The sequence below is a fragment of the Macroventuria anomochaeta genome, assembly GCF_010093625.1.
Source record: "Macroventuria anomochaeta strain CBS 525.71 unplaced genomic scaffold BU25scaffold_3, whole genome shotgun sequence".
Classification (NCBI taxonomy): domain Eukaryota; kingdom Fungi; phylum Ascomycota; class Dothideomycetes; order Pleosporales; family Didymellaceae; genus Macroventuria; species Macroventuria anomochaeta.
Window position 1 is genome coordinate 1,418,822 of NW_022985364.1, and position 17,701 is coordinate 1,436,522.

The 17,701-nt window shown below is 53.0% G+C and overlaps 10 protein-coding genes across 10 annotated transcripts; 4 read left to right on the forward strand and 6 right to left on the reverse strand.

Annotated features, from left to right (window-relative positions):
- Positions 1-875: 875 nt before the first annotated feature.
- On the forward strand, positions 876-2,171 carry BU25DRAFT_454725 (Metallo-hydrolase/oxidoreductase; the record flags this gene model as incomplete). The annotated part of the gene is made up of 2 exons (XM_033709889.1): positions 876-1,066; positions 1,133-2,171. The coding sequence occupies 2 exons, from the start codon at positions 876-878 to the stop codon at positions 2,169-2,171; spliced, it is 1,230 nt and encodes a 409-aa protein (XP_033566584.1).
- Positions 2,172-2,873: 702 nt separating this feature from the next.
- Positions 2,874-3,071, reverse strand: BU25DRAFT_331412 (uncharacterized protein; the record flags this gene model as incomplete). Its single annotated transcript, XM_033702396.1, has 1 exon — positions 2,874-3,071. A coding segment is annotated over one exon (198 nt), but the record flags the coding sequence as incomplete, so codon positions are not given.
- Positions 3,072-5,576: 2,505 nt separating this feature from the next.
- On the reverse strand, positions 5,577-6,256 carry BU25DRAFT_418084 (uncharacterized protein; the record flags this gene model as incomplete). Its single annotated transcript, XM_033707853.1, has 3 exons — positions 5,577-5,915; positions 5,971-6,064; positions 6,117-6,256. The coding sequence occupies 3 exons, from the start codon at positions 6,254-6,256 to the stop codon at positions 5,577-5,579; spliced, it is 573 nt and encodes a 190-aa protein (XP_033566586.1).
- An 807-nt stretch (positions 6,257-7,063) lies between these two features.
- On the reverse strand, positions 7,064-7,309 carry BU25DRAFT_319876 (uncharacterized protein; the record flags this gene model as incomplete). The annotated part of the gene is made up of 1 exon (XM_033702242.1): positions 7,064-7,309. A coding segment is annotated over one exon (246 nt), but the record flags the coding sequence as incomplete, so codon positions are not given.
- Positions 7,310-7,635: 326 nt separating this feature from the next.
- BU25DRAFT_487898 (actin-like ATPase domain-containing protein) lies at positions 7,636-10,251 on the reverse strand. The gene is made up of 3 exons (XM_033711306.1): positions 9,969-10,251; positions 9,595-9,915; positions 7,636-9,539 (listed from the first exon to the last, which is right to left on the reverse strand). The coding sequence occupies exons 1-3, from the start codon at positions 10,138-10,140 to the stop codon at positions 7,783-7,785; spliced, it is 2,250 nt and encodes a 749-aa protein (XP_033566588.1). The 5' UTR covers positions 10,141-10,251; the 3' UTR covers positions 7,636-7,782.
- A 180-nt stretch (positions 10,252-10,431) lies between these two features.
- Positions 10,432-10,955, reverse strand: BU25DRAFT_384358 (DASH complex, subunit Dad4). The gene is made up of 4 exons (XM_033704322.1): positions 10,927-10,955; positions 10,814-10,870; positions 10,626-10,755; positions 10,432-10,574 (listed from the first exon to the last, which is right to left on the reverse strand). Exons 1-4 carry the CDS (start codon positions 10,927-10,929, stop codon positions 10,546-10,548), a joined length of 219 nt encoding a protein of 72 aa, XP_033566589.1. The 5' UTR covers positions 10,930-10,955; the 3' UTR covers positions 10,432-10,545.
- A 100-nt stretch (positions 10,956-11,055) lies between these two features.
- Positions 11,056-12,073, forward strand: BU25DRAFT_406932 (uncharacterized protein). Its single transcript, XM_033705400.1, has one exon. It carries the CDS (start codon positions 11,107-11,109, stop codon positions 11,665-11,667), a length of 561 nt encoding a protein of 186 aa, XP_033566590.1. The 5' UTR covers positions 11,056-11,106; the 3' UTR covers positions 11,668-12,073.
- Positions 12,074-12,413: 340 nt separating this feature from the next.
- Positions 12,414-13,061, forward strand: BU25DRAFT_428256 (Got1-domain-containing protein; the record flags this gene model as incomplete). The annotated part of the gene is made up of 5 exons (XM_033708497.1): positions 12,414-12,444; positions 12,495-12,521; positions 12,591-12,639; positions 12,696-12,711; positions 12,759-13,061. 5 exons carry the CDS (start codon positions 12,414-12,416, stop codon positions 13,059-13,061), a joined length of 426 nt encoding a protein of 141 aa, XP_033566591.1.
- Positions 13,062-14,221: 1,160 nt separating this feature from the next.
- Positions 14,222-15,043, reverse strand: BU25DRAFT_331594 (uncharacterized protein; the record flags this gene model as incomplete). Its single annotated transcript, XM_033702407.1, has 1 exon — positions 14,222-15,043. The coding sequence occupies one exon, from the start codon at positions 15,041-15,043 to the stop codon at positions 14,222-14,224; it is 822 nt and encodes a 273-aa protein (XP_033566592.1).
- Positions 15,044-16,432: 1,389 nt separating this feature from the next.
- BU25DRAFT_428258 (phospho-2-dehydro-3-deoxyheptonate aldolase-like protein) lies at positions 16,433-17,653 on the forward strand (the record flags this gene model as incomplete). The annotated part of the gene is made up of 3 exons (XM_033708498.1): positions 16,433-16,475; positions 16,529-17,308; positions 17,373-17,653. The coding sequence occupies 3 exons, from the start codon at positions 16,433-16,435 to the stop codon at positions 17,651-17,653; spliced, it is 1,104 nt and encodes a 367-aa protein (XP_033566593.1).
- Positions 17,654-17,701: the final 48 nt, after the last annotated feature.

Below are 17,701 nucleotides of genomic sequence, written 5' to 3' on the forward strand. Positions count from 1 at the left end.
ATCGAGACCATCGAAGGCCCTTTCACGTTCCCGGTTACGACTTATCTTTCGACCGTCGCCTTTCGAGCCGGGTTGTAATTAATGGCATCAGATCTACGACGGGCGTTTCTTTCATTGCGTGGCGGAAAATACCATTTCTTCAGGGCTCCAGATACCACATAGCATAGTTTCGGGCGACAGGCAAAGGCCTGTCTAGTGTATTACTGCGACAAAAAGCAGGGTCCTGATAGTAACATCAAAATACGAAAAAAAAAAAGATATCGGAAAGCGGCAATACCGCGAGGAAACAAACACGTCTTCAGCTTCAACTTGCAGTGACTCGACTCGTCTACATTTCACTTCATCAGACGGTCAAGGGTACAACACTCGCTGTATCCAACATCGGCTTGATGAGCCAAGGCGGTCAAGTACAGGCGAGCACTTAACGTTAAAAACAAACTCGTCCATCTCAGCATGCCCGCAGCCCCCGGCGATGCTAGCAGCATGTCGGACAAAGAGACAGGCCGCTTCCGTGGTGGAAGTCCGCGCGCGAGGACCGAACGATTCGGCGCTGCAGCCAATCACGAGCATACATCATTGTTAGTCGGACGACTTTCTTCCCTACGTCAACACTATCTCCGTCAAGATGCGTTGTCTCCGCAAACGCGCTCCTGCTCGCGCTCCTGCTGGCGCAAAACATGCGGCGCATTGCAATTTCACCTCCGCTACTTAGTCCGTCTTGGAGCCTGCAATCGAGTGTATATACAGCCTCGCTGTCGCTCCGGTTGTTCAGGCGCTTCATCAACAGCTCAATCGCATACCGCAACGTCCGGAGTAGTGCGAAGCAAACAGCTGGTCCTTTTTGGCAGACACCGCAGTTCAGTACCACGGCCAAGATGAGTTCGATTGGCGGTGCTGGAATTGGCGCGGGTTTGTATGCTGCGGTGAGCAATCCTGCGCAAGTTGCTGCGCAGCCAGAGGAAGCGAGGGATAAGAGGCATCATTTGAAGAATGGGAAGGGGTTTACGAATCCGTGGGATAGTTATACGGAGATGGGTGCTTTACAGATCTTCTGGGCGATTATATCGTACGTATCACTAACTCCACTGCTCAACTGTTGTGGATTCGACCAGCTACTGACATGTATGTGTAGACGCAAACTCACCGGCCAAGCAAAAAAACCAGACACCACACCCCCCACCGTCCCCGTCCAAACACCCACGTTCCTCTCCACCCGCAAAACCCCCAAGCTGAGGGCTACATGGCTCGGCCACGCGTGCTACTACGTCGAGTTCCCCGGCGGCCTGCGCGTACTGTTTGACCCCGTGTTCGAGGACTGCTGCGCGCCCATCAATCTGAAGAGCTTGAAACGCTTCACGCCGCCGCCGTGCGAGCTGGAGGACCTACCGGCCGTCGATGTCGTGGTCATCAGCCACAATCATTACGATCATCTGAGTTATCCGACGATACAGCGCTTGCAGAAGCGCTTCCCTGAAGCGCATTATTTTGCGCCGCTGGGGAATAAAGTCTGGTTTGAGAAGTGTGGGGTGAGCAAGGTGACGGAGCTGGATTGGTGGGAGGCACGAGACGTGAAGCTCGAGGCCGTCACATCCGACTCCAAAAGCAACCGCACAGGTTCCGTTCCCGTCAACGGCGAAGGAGGTGTGGAGGGCGACATTACAGCCACCATCAGCGCCCTGCCCTGCCAACACATCAGCGCGCGCACACCCTTTGATAAGTGCAAAACCCTCTGGGCTTCCTGGAGCGTTGAGAGCGGCGGGAGTAAGGTGTATTTCGCCGGCGACACGGGGTATCGCACCGTGCCCTCTCTCCCCGAAGGCGTCGATGATTATGGTCCGGACTTCGCGCACCTCCCTGTTTGCCCGGCTTTCAAGCAGATCGGCACACACCGCGGGCCTTTCGATCTGGGACTGATTCCCATCGGCGCGTACGAGCCGCGCTGGTTGTTCAGTGCTGTGCATGCGAATCCCAAGGACTCAGTGAACATCTTCGTCGATACAAAGTGTAGACAAGCGCTTGGTATGCATTGGGGCACGTGGGTGTTGACCGAGGAGGATGTGTTGGAGCCTCCGAGGAAGTTGAAGGAGGCGCTGGAGTGGAAGGGCGTTGAGCCGGGGAGGTTTGGGGTGGTGGATATTGGGGAGACGAGGGAGTTTGAGAGAAGTGCCTAGGGGCTGGGAATGGGCGTGGGGAGAGTGTATGATACACGTTGACGCGAAGGATGGAGCGTTTATAGACCAGATCCTTGTAGTATTATTAATCTTCAGACTTGACGAATTGTGTGTCAGGGGATGTCATGGTGCCAATGCGCGGCCTAGTGAAGGGATGCTGAACTTCTCCGGAAGTACCTCTCAAAGCGAAAGGGTTGTGGAGGAAGATACCATGGGCGGACGGGTTGAGTGAGGAGTGTCAGATGTAGTCTTCATCCACGGTGGTAGACCGCCTTACAAGATACAACGGCTTGGAAGTAGAGGCAGCTCTACAACAAATGACAGCACAACATAATATACTTACGAGAGTACGGTCGACGCGTGAAGGTCACGAGAAGCAAACTCAGCCAGTCAAGTGTAGGGTATCAATCTTAAAAGAAGGCCACCCAACCATTCACTGGTTCACCACGTGGCCAAAAGAGACGTTTACTGTGACCATGGTTTCTTTCTTGCTGTGAATCTTCTTGTCGTGTATCAGAGTGGAACTTGAACTTCCGCAGGCGAACGTCTTGCAGGTACATATGTCGTGGTTCGTCATCATAAGCCAGTGGCTCTCGGTGCCTTTGCACCTTCTCCTTGCTTCACTTCATATACACGCCTGCATTCATTGCTTATGCTGTAGCAACAGCTTGACAATTCGCTCTTGTCCGTATTTTTAGCCCATCACAGCGCTGTGCCCCAGCTCTCGTCTTTCATGTTGACGTTGACCTTGCCAGATTCCGGCAGCACCCTAACAACTTCTGAATCCCCTGTCCTTGACGCCCGTAAAAGCGACGTCCACCCATGGTGGTCTAAACAGTTGACATCGACTTTCCCTGAGCCTAGGAGAACTTTCAATAGCGTTGCGCTGCCAGTACTCGCCGTTCACCATAGCAGAGACCGTCCTGTGGCATCTCTCTCGTCAACAAGATGAGACCCGGATCTATCAAGCAGCAGCTTGCACATTGCCCGATCTTCTCTGCCTACTGCGAATGACAATGGTGATTGCCCTAGCTAGCTCTTCACATTGACATTGAACATTCCTGTGTCAAGCAGCTGTTCTACGATAGCTGTGTACACTCCGCTTATCGCTAGCCATAGTAGCGAGTTTCCGTCATTGTCACTTGATCTAAGATCGACTTTCTCGGAAGCAATCAGCAGCTTGGTAACACGTATCCAGCCACGCGTTTTTGTGAAAGGCTCTCGTCTTACCTGCTCCCGTCTAGTTGACGGTTCAATCCCTTGTATGCGCTCTGAGATATACCATTCGATATCTTTGGCATTCTCTTTCTCCACGGATACCGATGAAATGGTGTCATGGCCAATAATTGGATAATGTCTTGAAAATACGCAGACTTTCACCTGTGCTTCGTCTTTCCGACTTGCTTCAAAGACGACGGAAGTACGTTAATAAAGCTGTGGCAGGACCATCACCGCACTCATCCAGTGCATCGACAAATATCGTTACTGATCGATTCCCTGTCCCTTTTACTAGGATCTCACTCAACAACTTTGGTTGTGAGCTCGATAAGATAACCTGGAAAAAAAATCCTAGTATGGAGCTCAACAGCGCACGAAACACGCCCAATTCTGTCCTCTGCAGCTCGGTACATTGTCCATAGATAAAGTACGATGCGATAAGCTCGTCGGGTCTTCGTCTCCTCTCCTTCTTGACAGCATGCTCCATAAGCACAGATTTGCCGGCACCTGGATTGCCTTTGATCCAAAAGAGACCACGGCAGCTGTCTGACCAAGTTCGATGTAGTGGAATACTGCAAAGCCACTCGCGTGTGTTTGCCGCGATGTGTACATCGTTATATCGGTTCTTGCTCAAAGTAAGAGAGCAATCTTAGACAATCTGTCTTTGGTAAGTCTGTGGGCGCAGCATTGACGCGACATACGTACCGAAGTCTTTGTCGAACAAGTCCAGCGACGCTGCAGTCTTGTTAGCTGGTGCGTTCAGTATCATGACTAGAAGATGAGGTCATACCCAGTCCAAGAGCTGTATATCCATGCTCCTGAATCTCCCTGCGAAGCCGTCGTAATGCAATATCCTGCAGTATCTCAAGCCGTCACGGGTAGCTGCTTCTTTGCAAAACCGTATCCTCCCGTGTCCAGCTTTTTGATTTCCAGTCCCATCCCCGAAGTCGTTGAAGGTCACCTCCTCACCCTCTTTTCAAGTGTGCGAGAGTATCGTATAACAAGAAATAACATCATCATCGCTGATCAGGTACTTTGTCAGGCTGAGCTTGCCAATGTCGCCGATCTCGAGGAGTTGCATCGCGGTTTGGGGCGGTCTCTAGCTCTTCGCCGTGTCAAAATCATGGATACGTATGGCAATCCATTCGCCTGAACGAGGTCGGACTCTGCGTTCTTCCCCAGTTCATTTGTTTGTTCGTCGAAATCGATAGTCGAAGGTACCTTGATGATTTGTATGAGAGTCACTTTGCGTGAAGTTGCGAACAATAACGACATGACAGTACAAAGCCTAGAGCGTTGTCGAAGCTGGGAGAACAACAGGGCGAAACAAGAAGGCTGATGGGTTCCAGGCTGATGCATGGAGCGCAAGGCAGTCGTGTCTGCTGCGGCTACTGAACCTATCATCTACCTGCCCAAGCCTGCAGGTGCAGGGCTCCGCGCACCATGGCTGACCTCATTACTTCCTCCTTTTCTACAGTATCGTCACAGCGCCGCTGCACATTGTCTGAAGCCTATGGGGCAACACGATTGTTTGAGCGTTTATCTGTCAGGAGGTTGCTAGTTAAACTCGAAGTTGTGAGGTTGCACGCCAGCTTAGACCCAGCCAACCACAAAGAATGAGCTTTGGCTCAGCCCATCCATCGTGGACCGAGACACGAATATCCAACGCCTCCTTCATTGGTCGACCAGCGTCTCCGTCCCAAGTTGAGCGAAGCAAAATCTCCAAAACATTTGTGAAAGTCTCTTCTGTCGAACATTGTATGAGAAGAAGCGAGGTATTGCATGGAATGTAGACAATGAGGACCATCGCAGCGGGTGATTTGGGTATATAGTTTATTTAAATCCCAAAATCATCACATACGACCATAGGACGTTGAAAACAAGGCTTCCCGTTCGCTCAGCCCTATTTAAGCAACGTACCGGCGGATTAGTAGTTAGGTGGGTGACCACTAGCGAATACCCGCTGTTGTATGTTTTTACTTTTTTGCTGTACCTCTAAACATCACCGTCCTTAATGAAAGCGAGGGTCGTCCTCCTGATGGCGGAGTACGAATCTTTTTGGACCAGGAAGGTAAGCACAAACCTAGCCTGTTCTTTTCACCAAAACTACCACAGAGCACGAAATAAGAGAATCACCTTTTCTAACTTTTTTCCATTTCTTGTTTCCGATATACAAAAAAATTACGATTACTGATTACAATTACCCGGCAAACCGAGCTTGGTAGTCGCGGGAGTACCGACAGGCTGGCTGGGGGATCCGGCAGGAGGAGCGGCAGGAGGAGCAGAATATCTAATAGGAGGAGCGACGAGATCAGTGCTGCTGGGAACGCGACTAGTCGAGGTGATCCTGCCAGTGGAAGTGACCGTCGCAGTACCGTTACCGGTGATGTAGACAGGAGGAGCCGGGGGAGGAGCAGTGCAGTAAGCCTTGCAAGAAGTGACGGTGATGGTGCTTGTTGTCGTGGTGACATTTTCACTAGTAGTAACGGGGCAGACGGTGGTGGTGTAGGTGGTCAGCTCCTGGGTCTTGTTACCGGTGGGATAGGGTGTAGGAGTGACGATGATGGAGGTGGGGTCTTACCGGCGACGTCCTTGGAGTGCAGGCCATCGCAGATGCAGACATAGTCGCAAGGGCTGCACTTGCTGCCGAAGATGGCTTCCAAGACGTAGGTTTGCTGGAGAGTTGTCAGATTTGTTTGTGGGTACTGACGTCGATAGTTTACATACAACAGACTGAAGGAGCTTCTGGACGGTGCCAATGATTTCGTTGTCGCACCTCTTGGAACAGCAGAGGCACTGTACTGAGCAGTGACATAAGACGTTATGGTCAGGGCCGAGGTAACGTAGGTGGTGCTAGTGGAAGGCATATTGCTAGACTCGGAAGACTTGCTGGAAGAAGGAGGGACTGGGGTGTAGACCAGAGTATCAGCCGAGTAGATTGATTGATTGGTTTCTCAATCAACCGAGTAGACAGGAGGAGCTACTGGAGTGTAAGCTGGGTAGACGATGGAAGAGACTTGGTAGGCCATCTCGAAAGAGTTATAGTCGGCTTCGAACGGAGAACGAAAGTGAGTATGTTCAAATGCAGGTGTTCAGCGAGTGATGCTCTTCCATGTTCCGTCTCGGTACACTCATTATATAGAAAAATGTTCCTCGCCAACCTCACCTCGACCGTTTGCGACATTTGCTAGTATTTGCAACACACTCGCGGTGACGTGCGAGTGTAAAATAAACGCCACACGCATCCGGATGATGTGTTTGTTTGAAGTTGAGCACTGTGGAGTTTACTGGGTCGACGTTGCGCTGCCGGATTCGGCCAATACTTGAGGAATGTAACCACCACCAATGGAAATTCTTGCGCAAACCTTAGCTGCTATAGGATTGGATGCATCTGGAAAAACTCCCGGACAGACCCCCGATCTGATGAGGCGCAGAAAGTGGCATAGCGTGCGGCTTTACTACTCTGCACCCAGAGCAGCGCCGCAACTTGCGGTCAGCCCGCTGCGTAGTGCTGAAACACACTTGAGCGCACATCCACGAGAGCGTAGCATCAGAGAAGGTTAATCGTGTGGGGTATGCTGTCATGGACTGTTGGTCTCATGAGGTCTCTGCGATGGGCTGGCAATGCAAGCAAGCAACGTCGTCATATCGACTGGAACTTGCTTCTCTTCTGCCTCATCCAGCCATCCGACGATGCGCGCGATGTCCCTGATCTCATAGTAGCACTCATAGTGCTCTTTCGCATACCGTATCGCACGTGAACGGTCGTCTGTAGCGTCGGGATCAGGCTCTGGCTGGTTAGCTAGAAGGTTCTCGTAGTAGTTGTTGAAGTATTGCCGGTCACCCAGTCGGCGCCGCATTGGGTGCTTCTCCATGTAGTCTCTGTAGCAGTACGCTAGAGAGTATGGATCTTGTCGTAGTGACCTAGCTTTCTTTTCTTCATGGAGTATGCGGGCGCATCTTTGGGGAAGGTATGATCCGTCAAATTGTTCAGACATTGTGGTGGCCTTTTCTGTATGAGATATGATAGTACAAGTCATCGAGCTTAAGCTGTCGTTGAAACGTGCGACAAAGCACAAGGCTCTTTGTCTTGGGTTACGATTTCTGAACATATGTGAATCATGTGCAATAAGAGGCAATCGCTTGTCGCTTTGTAGTACTGAGACAAGCGCATTCTTTGTGCTGTGATCCGAGATGTGTAGGTAGCATGGACTCGACAGTATTGTACGTGGCATTCGAGATGGCGGTGTTTCGTCTCCACGTGCGAAGTAATGTAAAATTCGAATGCAGCGCCTTGCTGTCTCTGTAAGGTGTCAAATGTCCATCTCGACCAAGCCAATCAACGCCTCATCCCAATCCTCGTTCTAGAATACTCTTACAAATAGAACATATCTTATCCAAGAGCATTGCCCAAATCATGCTCCTTGATATACTCCCCACCCTTCTCAGCCCATTCCGCTTTGGTGATGAAGTTGCGCCTATTCTCTTTTTTGCCTCCCCACCGAGCCGCACCTCGCCAGCTGTCGAGGACGCAGTCCTTTGCTCTCCTGACCTTCATACTTTGCTCAGCAGGAAGCACAGCCCTCAACTCGTTTCTCAGCCTCTCCTCAAAGCCCTGGAACAGTGTGTTGCCACCAGTCAGGAAGATGTCATTTAGCACATCATCGCGGCGGGGGTTGTTCGCAAGTCGCTCGGTGAGGATCGTGGATGCAATCTCGATGATGCCTGCTTGATCGAGTCCAGCGATGGAGGGCTGGAACACGACCTCAGGGACACGGATACGCTCCACGTTGAGATGGAGTTGATGTGCTTCGCGCTGGGACTCGGAATCGTATGGGTACGGGCCGTGGAAAAAAGCATGCAGCACGCTCTTCGTCCAGTCTGTCTGCGCTTCTCTTGTTGACTCTTCTGTGAAGTTCGGGTCATGCATGAGCAGCTGTGCTTCGATGTCTTTCAGAGATTTGGTCAAATCTTCCTCCTCTTCATCATCTGACCCCTCGCCCGTCGCGATCGTACGGTATACACCCCAATCCGCATCGTCAGCACCAAAAGTATCGTCATCCCCGCCGCCACGGCGGCGCTTCTTGGACGGTGCATCGGAAGCGAGGTTGGCAATAGACTTCATACGCATCTGATTTGCAAGACTCTTGCGGTTGCCCAGCTCCGCCTTGAGGCGCTCACGATCCTTGATCTTTTGCACGATGGCTTGGCGGGCTATGCGGCGCTCGCCAATCCAGCCTTCTGGGTCGGTTTCTCGTCGCTCGTCGTCAAGACGTTGTTCCTCTGCCTGACGAGCCTTCTCTTTCTCCTTCTCGACTCGCGCGCGCAGACGTGCATCGTAATTGGACTTCATCAGTCGTTGTTGCCGTTTCTGCTTGATGCCTTCTTCGTCGAGCTGGTCGTCAGGTACTTCAAGGAGGGGGAAGGTGGGCTCTTCTTGCTGCTCTTCTTCAGCGTCGTCGCCGAGGTCCTTGTTTCGTGTCTTCTTGATTGACTTCTCCAGCTCCTTGACCCTCTTGTCGAGCTGGCCCTCGTCGTCGAAGTCATTGGACTCGAGCACCCGTGCCTTCTCCTTCTTTGTGGTGATTTCTTGTAGTTGCGCCTGTAGTTGTACGTAGTACTCGAATTCCTCCTCTTTCTTCTTGAGCTTCTCCAGCCGCATCTTGGCGGCTTGGGCTTGTAATCGTCTTCCACTCTCTTTGCGCTTCTCAGCTGCTATTGCTAGCTCTTCCTCTGTCTTCTGAACGACAACCTGCTCGATGTATGGCGCCTGAATGATGTGGTCGCGGTCTTCCAGCCCTGTCCAGTCCAGATAGCGGCTGAGCTCCTCTTCGTAGTTCTGTGATACATAACAGTGCTCTCTGACCAGATCCTCGGCCTGAGTGTCGCTGATCTTGCCGGGGAACGAAGGGTACTTCAGCCTCAACAGCTTCAGCAGGTATTGCGCAGACTGGAAACGCCCCCAATTGAGTCGTGTGGCTTGTGAAAGGAGCGGTTTGGCGTCGACAACGGGTATCAGGTGGGTCGAGGTATAGGAGGAATCGACGACCAAGCCGTTGCGACCGCCGTTGTACGAGTAGGAGAAGAGCGAGTCGACGCCGTATGCGACGGAAGGCGCGCCATAGCATTCGAACAGAATTTCGGACATGGCTGTTGTCGTCTTGTTAGTGACCCCTCAAGATTCTTTGCAGTGCGCCATACGTACTCTTTCTCGTGTAGCCCAAGTTGGCGACAGGCTCGGTCATGACGATGGGTCTGTCTATACTCCCTGACCGCCCATCAATACCCATCTTGACAAAGCAGTAGTCCAGCACGCCCTCCATAGCGTCCCAGTTATTTATGATGTTGCCTCCAGGTTCGTATATAGGCTTCGATTGCCCGCGCGCGGTGCCATCTGAGTAGACGTCTGAGCCTATGAAGGTAAATGTGCGGTTGAGCTTGCGATCCCTATACCGCGCCATATTTGGTAGCACTGAGAGACGCGGTTTTGAGTCGAAAGACCATCCTGCGCGTACTGCTGACGACCCTGTAATTCATCAGTATTTGCGACTAGTGGATGTCCATAGCTGGCGGTGGTACCATTGTCGATGATGATCGCTGTATCGTGATTGCTGCGCGCATAGCCCTCGTTGTCGACTGGTCTGTAGCCCTCGAAAGGCGGCTCGCTCACGTTCCAGATGCGCGCTGGCGGAGGCTTGGGGGAGTTGCGCCCTGAGGTAACCGGCGCATCGCTGATCGCGGAGGGTGCCATAGTCGTGAGGTCGTGAATCGAGGTGGAGCTGGTTGAGGAACGTCTATATCATGTCGCGTGGTCAATGTGTGGCGTAAGCAGGTCACTAGCGCGCAAGTTGCTGGAATTGTGTTGCATGCTCGTGGTTGATGGGAGCTGCGAGGCATCACGGAGTGGTCAAAGCACCCCCGAGGTGTTGTACGCTACTGAGCTACTCCAGACTTACACTCGCAATATTACGGCATAGCAACGAAGCGAGTGACTTGGAAGAGTTTGGAGTTCAATTCTTGCTTTTTGTTGTATCGTATATGGGTATCATTGTGTACATCGTGCATCCCGTCTCATCGATCATGACTCCGTTTCTCCTTGACTTCCAATAGCAGGCCTTGTGCCGCAATCTGTACGCGCAGGCAGGAAGGTGGCTACTCAAGCTGGGTCTTTCAGACCGTTTGTTGCTGTTGCTGTTAGCCATGCATCTTCTATTGAGCTTCGTGGGACCTTGTTACCTTCGAGATGGAACAAGACATTCGACTGGTAGTTCTTGAACATCTGCGCAACAAGCTCGGTGTCCATGTTCTGAATGTTGATCTCTTGAAGATTCTTGTTCAGCATCATAATGGCCTCATTCAACTTCTCCTGCCTTCGGTGTCAGCTGTGCGCATACCGACACTGTTTACTTCGGGCGCCCACTCACAACATTGACAATGATACGCGAGAGCAAGAGGCTCTGCTGGTGCTCGTGAGGACTCTCCTGGAAAAGTCGTCAGTCACCTTCACTTATCCGTTCCGTCGCCGTTCATATCCTACCATCTCTAGATGCTTGTGTTACGCGCGGGGTGTTGTCGGTGGGATGGACCAAAACAGTTAGATGCAGGGCGGCTTGGTGAATGGCGATCGCGACCACAGCTCCACCTCCGCAAGCTCCCATCAACGGCTCGATAACATCCAACACGTCACGGTCGCCGCCCTCACAGAACCCACATCAAAATGGCGCCCCTCACAGCTGCTTCGGATGAGAAGACGCATCAAGCGCTGCTCGACAAGCTCGACATCTACGCCGTACACAAGCCATTCCGCAACCCCAACTGGAAGCCACCGCAGCGCCGCAACAAGAACCTCAAGCAAGTCATCGGCGAAGCATCGCGCAAAGAAGCCTCGATGATGAACACACAAGCCAACAGCGGCGCTTCGACACCAGCTTTCGCGTCTGAAGGCGGGTCAACACCCGCTGGCGTAGGTCGACCGCCAAACATCGCGCAGGCAGCGCAAAGCCTCAGCACCCTGGTCCTCGAGAAGAATGGTCGCGCAGCTGCAGCGAATGCAACGGGGCCTGCGCCAACGTACACGAACATCGAGTCTGCACCGAGCTTCCATCCAAACGCCCAGAAGAAATACTGCGACATCACCGGGCTGCCTGCGCCGTACACAGATCCCAAGACGCGGTTGAGATATCACAACAAGGAAATGTTTGGAACGATCAGGACGATGCCGCAGAACGTATACGAGGGGTATCTGGCTGCAAGGGGCGCGCATACCGTGCTGAAATGAGCTGTCATACTGCATAGCGCATGTACACACACCACCACCAGCGTCGCGCCCAAGCTCCCACAGCTCGGAACCAAACATCAGTCTCAGCAGCAGAGAATTAGACCGCAAGTTGATGATCGCAAACGGCTACAGACATCGAATGGTTGAGATCAAAAACGACGCGGGAGCAACAACATGATATGTATGACCATCAAAGTCAAGCACCTTCCACCCACACAAGCTCCTTTCGAAGCAAGGTTCAAGAAGGCGCTCCGGCTTAATCGTGATCCTGTATTGTTCTTCGCCCATCAGACGGGATACCAGGAGCTCGGGGGGAGGCTTCCTAGTTACAGCAGCTCAAGATAGCATGCTGTTGTCAGGGCGGTTCTACGTCGTTGCTACAACCACAGGACATTGTATCATAGCACCTCAAGAATATACACAGATTCTTTGCATGTTGGTACATGATCTTGGTAACTGAAATGTTGAGTTGGTGAGTGACAAGACAGCGAAGCTCAAAAATCTGAACTCGCGCGAAACTCCACGCTAAGCAGGGGGTGGGGTGCGCTAGCGACCGAGGCGCGTCAACCAGCTGCAGCTCCAAGGGACACGAGACAAAAGTTGCCAGGCCCCAGACGACCACACCTCGCCCATACGACCATTCCAAGGATCCTGAATCGCCGTGCGCAAACGCTACACCTTTCCCTGCTAGATCTACAAACATCCACCACTTGAACCTGTAGGCGCACAGCCCCACAACGCTCAAGATGCCTACGATGTGGCTTTCAGATACCCAAAGTATGTCCCTATACTCTTCGCCACATGGAATCGTACTGATAAGTAGCCAGAGATTGGGGTCGCCTTCTGCTCGGGAGGTAGGTACGCAATGCTCTTCGATAACCACGTACGGCGCCGAATACACGGCTAATGCGACATCCACATAGGCGGGCTCTTTCTGATGGGCGGCGTTATGATGTTTTTTGATCGCGCCATGTACGTCTCGCCCTTAACCTTTCCTCAATCTCGAAGCAACGGGCTAACATAGACAGGCTGGCCATGGGCAACGTATGCTCTCCAAACCCCCCGTTCTGTCCTCCCCTAACGCACCCCAGATCCTCTTCCTAATTGGCCTCACCCTCATCATCGGTACGCAAAAAACCCTCGCCTTCTTCGCGCGCCGGCAGAAATGGAAAGGCACGCTCGCCTTCGCGCTCGGCATAACTCTGATCCTGATGCGCTGGGCGTTCTTCGGCTTCCTGATCGAGCTGTACGGCATACTAGTGCTGTTTGGGGATTTCTTTGCGACGATTGCTGGCTTCGCGGGCGGGATCCCGATTGTAGGGCCGTATATTGCGAAGGCACTCAACAGCCTGGGTGGAGCGAGTGCTGCTGCGAATGGCGAGGGGAGTGTCTGAGACTTGGCGGATTGGGTGACAATGACGGAGATCCTGAAGAGAGAAGAATGGAAGGGCGACGGAAACACTATACCAGTGTGACGTCCAGAGGAAGAGTAAGGAGCAGGACAAGACGGAACGAATTCGAATTGTACATTGCGAGCTATGGTCTGGAGTCCGGCGCACAAGACGGTATGGTCATAGGCGCCGCTTGGGTTACGATACCATACGATATATACGACGTGAAGAGGACAATTCAGCGACGAGCGCAAACACGCTTCAGACCACAGTTTGTCAACCATTTTGGTCAGAGACGTCAGAGATGTCAGAGACCATTCCCTGCCTATGCAGCATCGCCCTGATTGGAAGTTATACCCAAGAGGGTACAGCTAGGTATGCTGCAACAAGAACCTATAATGGTGCACAGAGAACCATTCATCGTATTCGCAGCCTACGGTCAACATGCGATTTGTGCCCATTGACGAGTACAATCTGACACGACAGCCCCGGCGAGCCTTACATCCGAGGCTCACAACGCAGCAATGTTTCCACACCCTTGATTCCAAATCAATGCCTTAAGAGCAGTCTGCTAAGATCCAGCCTCAGGCGGCTCACAGCTTGCCGATGCGAGGCGAAACCCTCCACGCAGCTCAGACCCTCGTATTGTAGGCTTCGCCCGTTTCATGATGGCCGTTAAGATCAAGGTTTCGAACCCTAAAGTCCATCCTGGACGCCACGATCGGCCCGGATGTTTCAAGATGGGCTTTAAGTTGACTTGGGTGCTTTAGCCGGTCGCCGGCCGAGGATCAGTCGAGCGAGTTATTGAGGCGAAAAGTAGGGTGTGAAGAGGGTGTTGGTGGGATGTAAGGCATGTGCTGTTGTGAGGAAAAACACGTAGTGGAACAGAGTGCTGCTTGAGAGTGGTGCTTGATGCATTGTTGCGGTATATGCGTGATAAGCAATAAGCGCAAAAGCATTTATGCTGTGTCGTAGGATTAGAAAGAGAGAATACATATGGTCCCTCACTGAACGCCCGTGGGGACCCCTGTGTCGTCCACACTTGCGTAAATCAGACTCATAGCGCATGCCAGCGCTGCAATGATAACGCCATCGTTGCCGAATAATGTAATGAAGTCGTTGCCATGTGCTTTCAAGTCCGTCACCAGAGGTTCGGTCTGCAGCTAGGGCAAAAAGTGCGAATAATGCCCCGGCACTCTCTGCCTGCACTTCTCGCAATCATCTCGATACCCCATGCTGAACCGCCCCGGCGTGCCTGTCAGCGCACCACTGCGTTTCCTACCGCGTGGTGTGGGAGGCAAAGCGAGCGGCGGAGCAGCGGCTTCCATTGCCATCTCGTCGGCGTTCGCATGCGAGAAACTAAGTCGCGAGAGTTGCGATTGCGTGAGTGTGGTGGGAGTGTCTGGGATGTCTTCGTCTTCTGATATGGGCGAGGGCATGCGTCGGCTTCGGTCGCTTCCTTGCTCTTGTCTGTTCTTACGGACTGTCAAGCCTGGTAGCGGGGGTAAAGCGTTACTTGTCACGCCGCCTGCTGAGCCACTGGTGAGATAGCCAAGTCCGTTCATGGCTCCTCTGTTGAACGTAGGATGTATCGGCGTTGGTATGCGCCCGGTGCTGCTGTGGTCGGAGAGTAGTGAGGAAGACGAGTTGAGTGTTGGTGGTCGAAAGAAATGGCCGCCGAACGGTGATTCCGGTGGTTGGCTGCGCACGTCACTTTGGCTGTCTTCGTCTATATCCATGCTGTAATCCATGTCTGCCCACTGCGAGGATTGAACCGGCCCTCCCCAAGCGTCTTCTTGTGTATGCGCACCGTGCACTGGCATCACTGTGTCCATATGTGATGTTGCTGTTGGCGGCGAAGGTGGGAACGAGGGTCGGACATTAATATGTAGTGGTGATTGCGCGTAACCATGGTTGAGCTGCGCGAAGCATATGGGCCGGGATTTCTGTGGCCTATCAGATACTTGATGTTGCAGTGTGGGCATCGACTGCAGACGCACCTTGAAGTTGCGCTCTTCTTCAGAATCCGAATCATCATCCCGCCGCCGCTTGGTGGTCATGGTTTGGAATTGAAACATGGTGAGTGTGATGTCAGAGCGACTGAAATATTAGACTGTGGTAGCAGACACGATCAACGTGTGGGCGAGGCAGCAGTGAAATGGCTCCAGCGGCGCACAGATGATCGTCAAACTGCGGGGAATGCTCGAAAGCAGCGATAGATGTGGCGCTCTCATTTGTTTTGAAGCAGATGCTGATGGGCTAGACAATCAGGGGAAGTTGCAGTAGGGACTGTGGCCCTGTTTCAGGTGTTGCATGAATCCTCTCCGGCTGCCCAGTCAGTGGAGTCGCGCGCCTCTGCCTGAACGCTGGCCGATCCTGTGGGGGAGTCGTTCCTTCAAGCGAGGTTGCGCCGTTGCCTGCACTCGGCGCTGCCGTCACGAAGTGACGATGTTGTGGAGGCTACGACCGCGCTACCAAGGCAGGGTCAAGGGGGAGCAGCCGCATCCCGTAACGAAAATAAGTCGCGGGAGATCGGAGGTCCTGTCACTTCCCTTTGCTCGGCGCGGGCGTCCGCAGGTGAAGCTTGTGTACAGAAGCTGAATGCAGCTCGCTCAGCCGGAAGCACCATGTTTGATGATGGTTGCGGCAGTGTGGTCACATGAATGTGGACACGCGAGATGTGGGTTGGGATGGGTAACACCACCTTCGATTGCTACAGCTTACCACATTATGTACCTACGAAAATCAATCTTTTTAGATGTCACCACTACAGGTGCGAAAACGGCTTACACAAGAAAGGAGACACAGCCAACAACAGCGCTGCGGTTGTCGGTGGGTTCACCTGGGCAAACACATGGGCGCGGTGATCCAGGCCTGAGGCATGTATGTCCGTGTGCAAGCCAGGGCGGTGTGCTGAGGTTTGGTATCGATTAGCCACAGCCCCGCTCCAAACAATTTTAGAGCCTCTCAAATTATTTGGATTGCATATGACTCCATCTAGAGCGAGCTGCCAAGGACTGACTTATAACGCGTGAACTGTTTCTACATCACCTTCAAGCTTCCGAACTCGGACATTCGCTTCTGCACAAGTCTCACGACTCAATCAATTGGAACCGTGCCTCACTGTCAGCACCCAATTGATCTCAGCAGATTGCCTCTCACACAGCACATCCCTACGTGGCGCTGTACAGCTCGCGCTCAGCACATAATCCTGACCGCTGTTCCTGATCGCTTAACTGCCTGTTGTGAGTAAAGCCAACAAAGAACCCTGCTATTCAGCGGTAGGGCGCAGTTCTGACTAGCTATAAGAAGTAGATACCTTCACAATGACCTTCGCCGACGCAGATCTCAAGAACCCTACACTGGCCGGAGACATGCCCACTTTCAACTCCAACGAGCAGAGTGACGATGTGCGCGGTGAGTACAGGCTGATTTAAACATCCCCATTGCTATACTGATTCACTACACAGTCCTCGGATACGACCCTCTGATTCCTCCCCAGCTCCTCGCCTCCGAGGTCCCCATCACACCACACGCCGAGAAGACAGTCGTCCGCGGTCGCAAAGAAGCCGTGCAAATCATCACACAAAAAGATGACCGTCTCCTGGTCATGGTCGGGCCCTGCTCGCTGCACGACCCTGAGCTGGCCCTCGAGTACTGCCAGCGCCTGAAAGCCCTCGCCGACAAGCTGCAAGACAACATCTGCATCATCATGCGCGCCTACCTCGAGAAGCCCCGCACAACAGTCGGCTGGAAGGGCCTGATCAATGACCCCGACATCGACGAATCTTTCCAGATCAACAAGGGTCTGCGCATCTCCCGCAAGCTCTTCGTCGACCTCACATCGTCTGGCATGCCCATCGCGTCTGAGATGCTCGACACTATCTCCCCTCAGTTCCTCGCAGACTTGATCTCTCTCGGCGCCATCGGTGCGCGCACAACAGAGTCGCAATTGCACCGTGAGCTTGCCTCCGGTCTCTCTTTTCCCATCGGTTTCAAGAACGGCACCGATGGCGGTCTTACAGTTGCTGTTGATGCTATTGGCAGCGCGGCCGCGAAGCACCACTTCATGGGTGTGACGAAGCAGGGTCTGGCCGCTATCACCAGGACAAGGGGTAACGAACACTGCTTCGTTATCCTGCGTGGTGGATCCAAGGGCACGAACTTCGACAAGGACAGCATCAAGGCTGTGCGCGAGTCTTTGAGGAAGAAGAACCTCCCTGAGGTCATGATGGTTGACTGCTCTCACGGTATGCCTCCCCTCTCATCTCCAATCCTTCAACACCCAGAGAATCGATGACTAACACTATACAGGCAACTCCAACAAAGACCACCGCAACCAGCCCAAGGTCGCCAAGGACGTCGCCGACCAGATCCGCAACGGCGAGACCGGCATCGTCGGTGTCATGATCGAGTCCAACATCAACGAGGGCAACCAGAAGGTGCCTCCTGAGGGCCCCAGCGGCCTGAAGAAGGGCGTGTCCATCACCGATGCTTGCATTGACTGGGACACCACGGTTGGCGTGCTTGAGGACCTTGCTGCTGCTGTTGCGGAGCGCAGGGCGAATAAGAGCAAGACCAATGGTGTCCACTAAATGTGTGCGCTGATTGGGCTTGGGTTGTTTGGTGCTTGTATATATAAC

Coding starts and splice junctions, on each gene's coding strand:
- BU25DRAFT_384358 (XM_033704322.1), bottom strand. Junction 10,756..10,813: donor CGCGTATCATTGTCAATGTT/GTGAGTGGGCGC, acceptor CACCGAAGGCAG/GAGAAGTTGAATGAGGCCAT. Junction 10,575..10,625: donor TGTCTTGTTCCATCTCGAAG/GTAACAAGGTCC, acceptor TAACAGCAACAG/CAACAAACGGTCTGAAAGAC.
- BU25DRAFT_406932 (XM_033705400.1), top strand. CDS start 11,107: ATGGCGCCCCTCACAGCTGCTTCGGATGAGAAGACGCATCAAGCGCTG.
- BU25DRAFT_487898 (XM_033711306.1), bottom strand. CDS start 10,140: ATGGCACCCTCCGCGATCAGCGATGCGCCGGTTACCTCAGGGCGCAAC. Junction 9,916..9,968: donor AGCGATCATCATCGACAATG/GTACCACCGCCA, acceptor GATGAATTACAG/GGTCGTCAGCAGTACGCGCA. Junction 9,540..9,594: donor CTTGGGCTACACGAGAAAGA/GTACGTATGGCG, acceptor AGACGACAACAG/CCATGTCCGAAATTCTGTTC.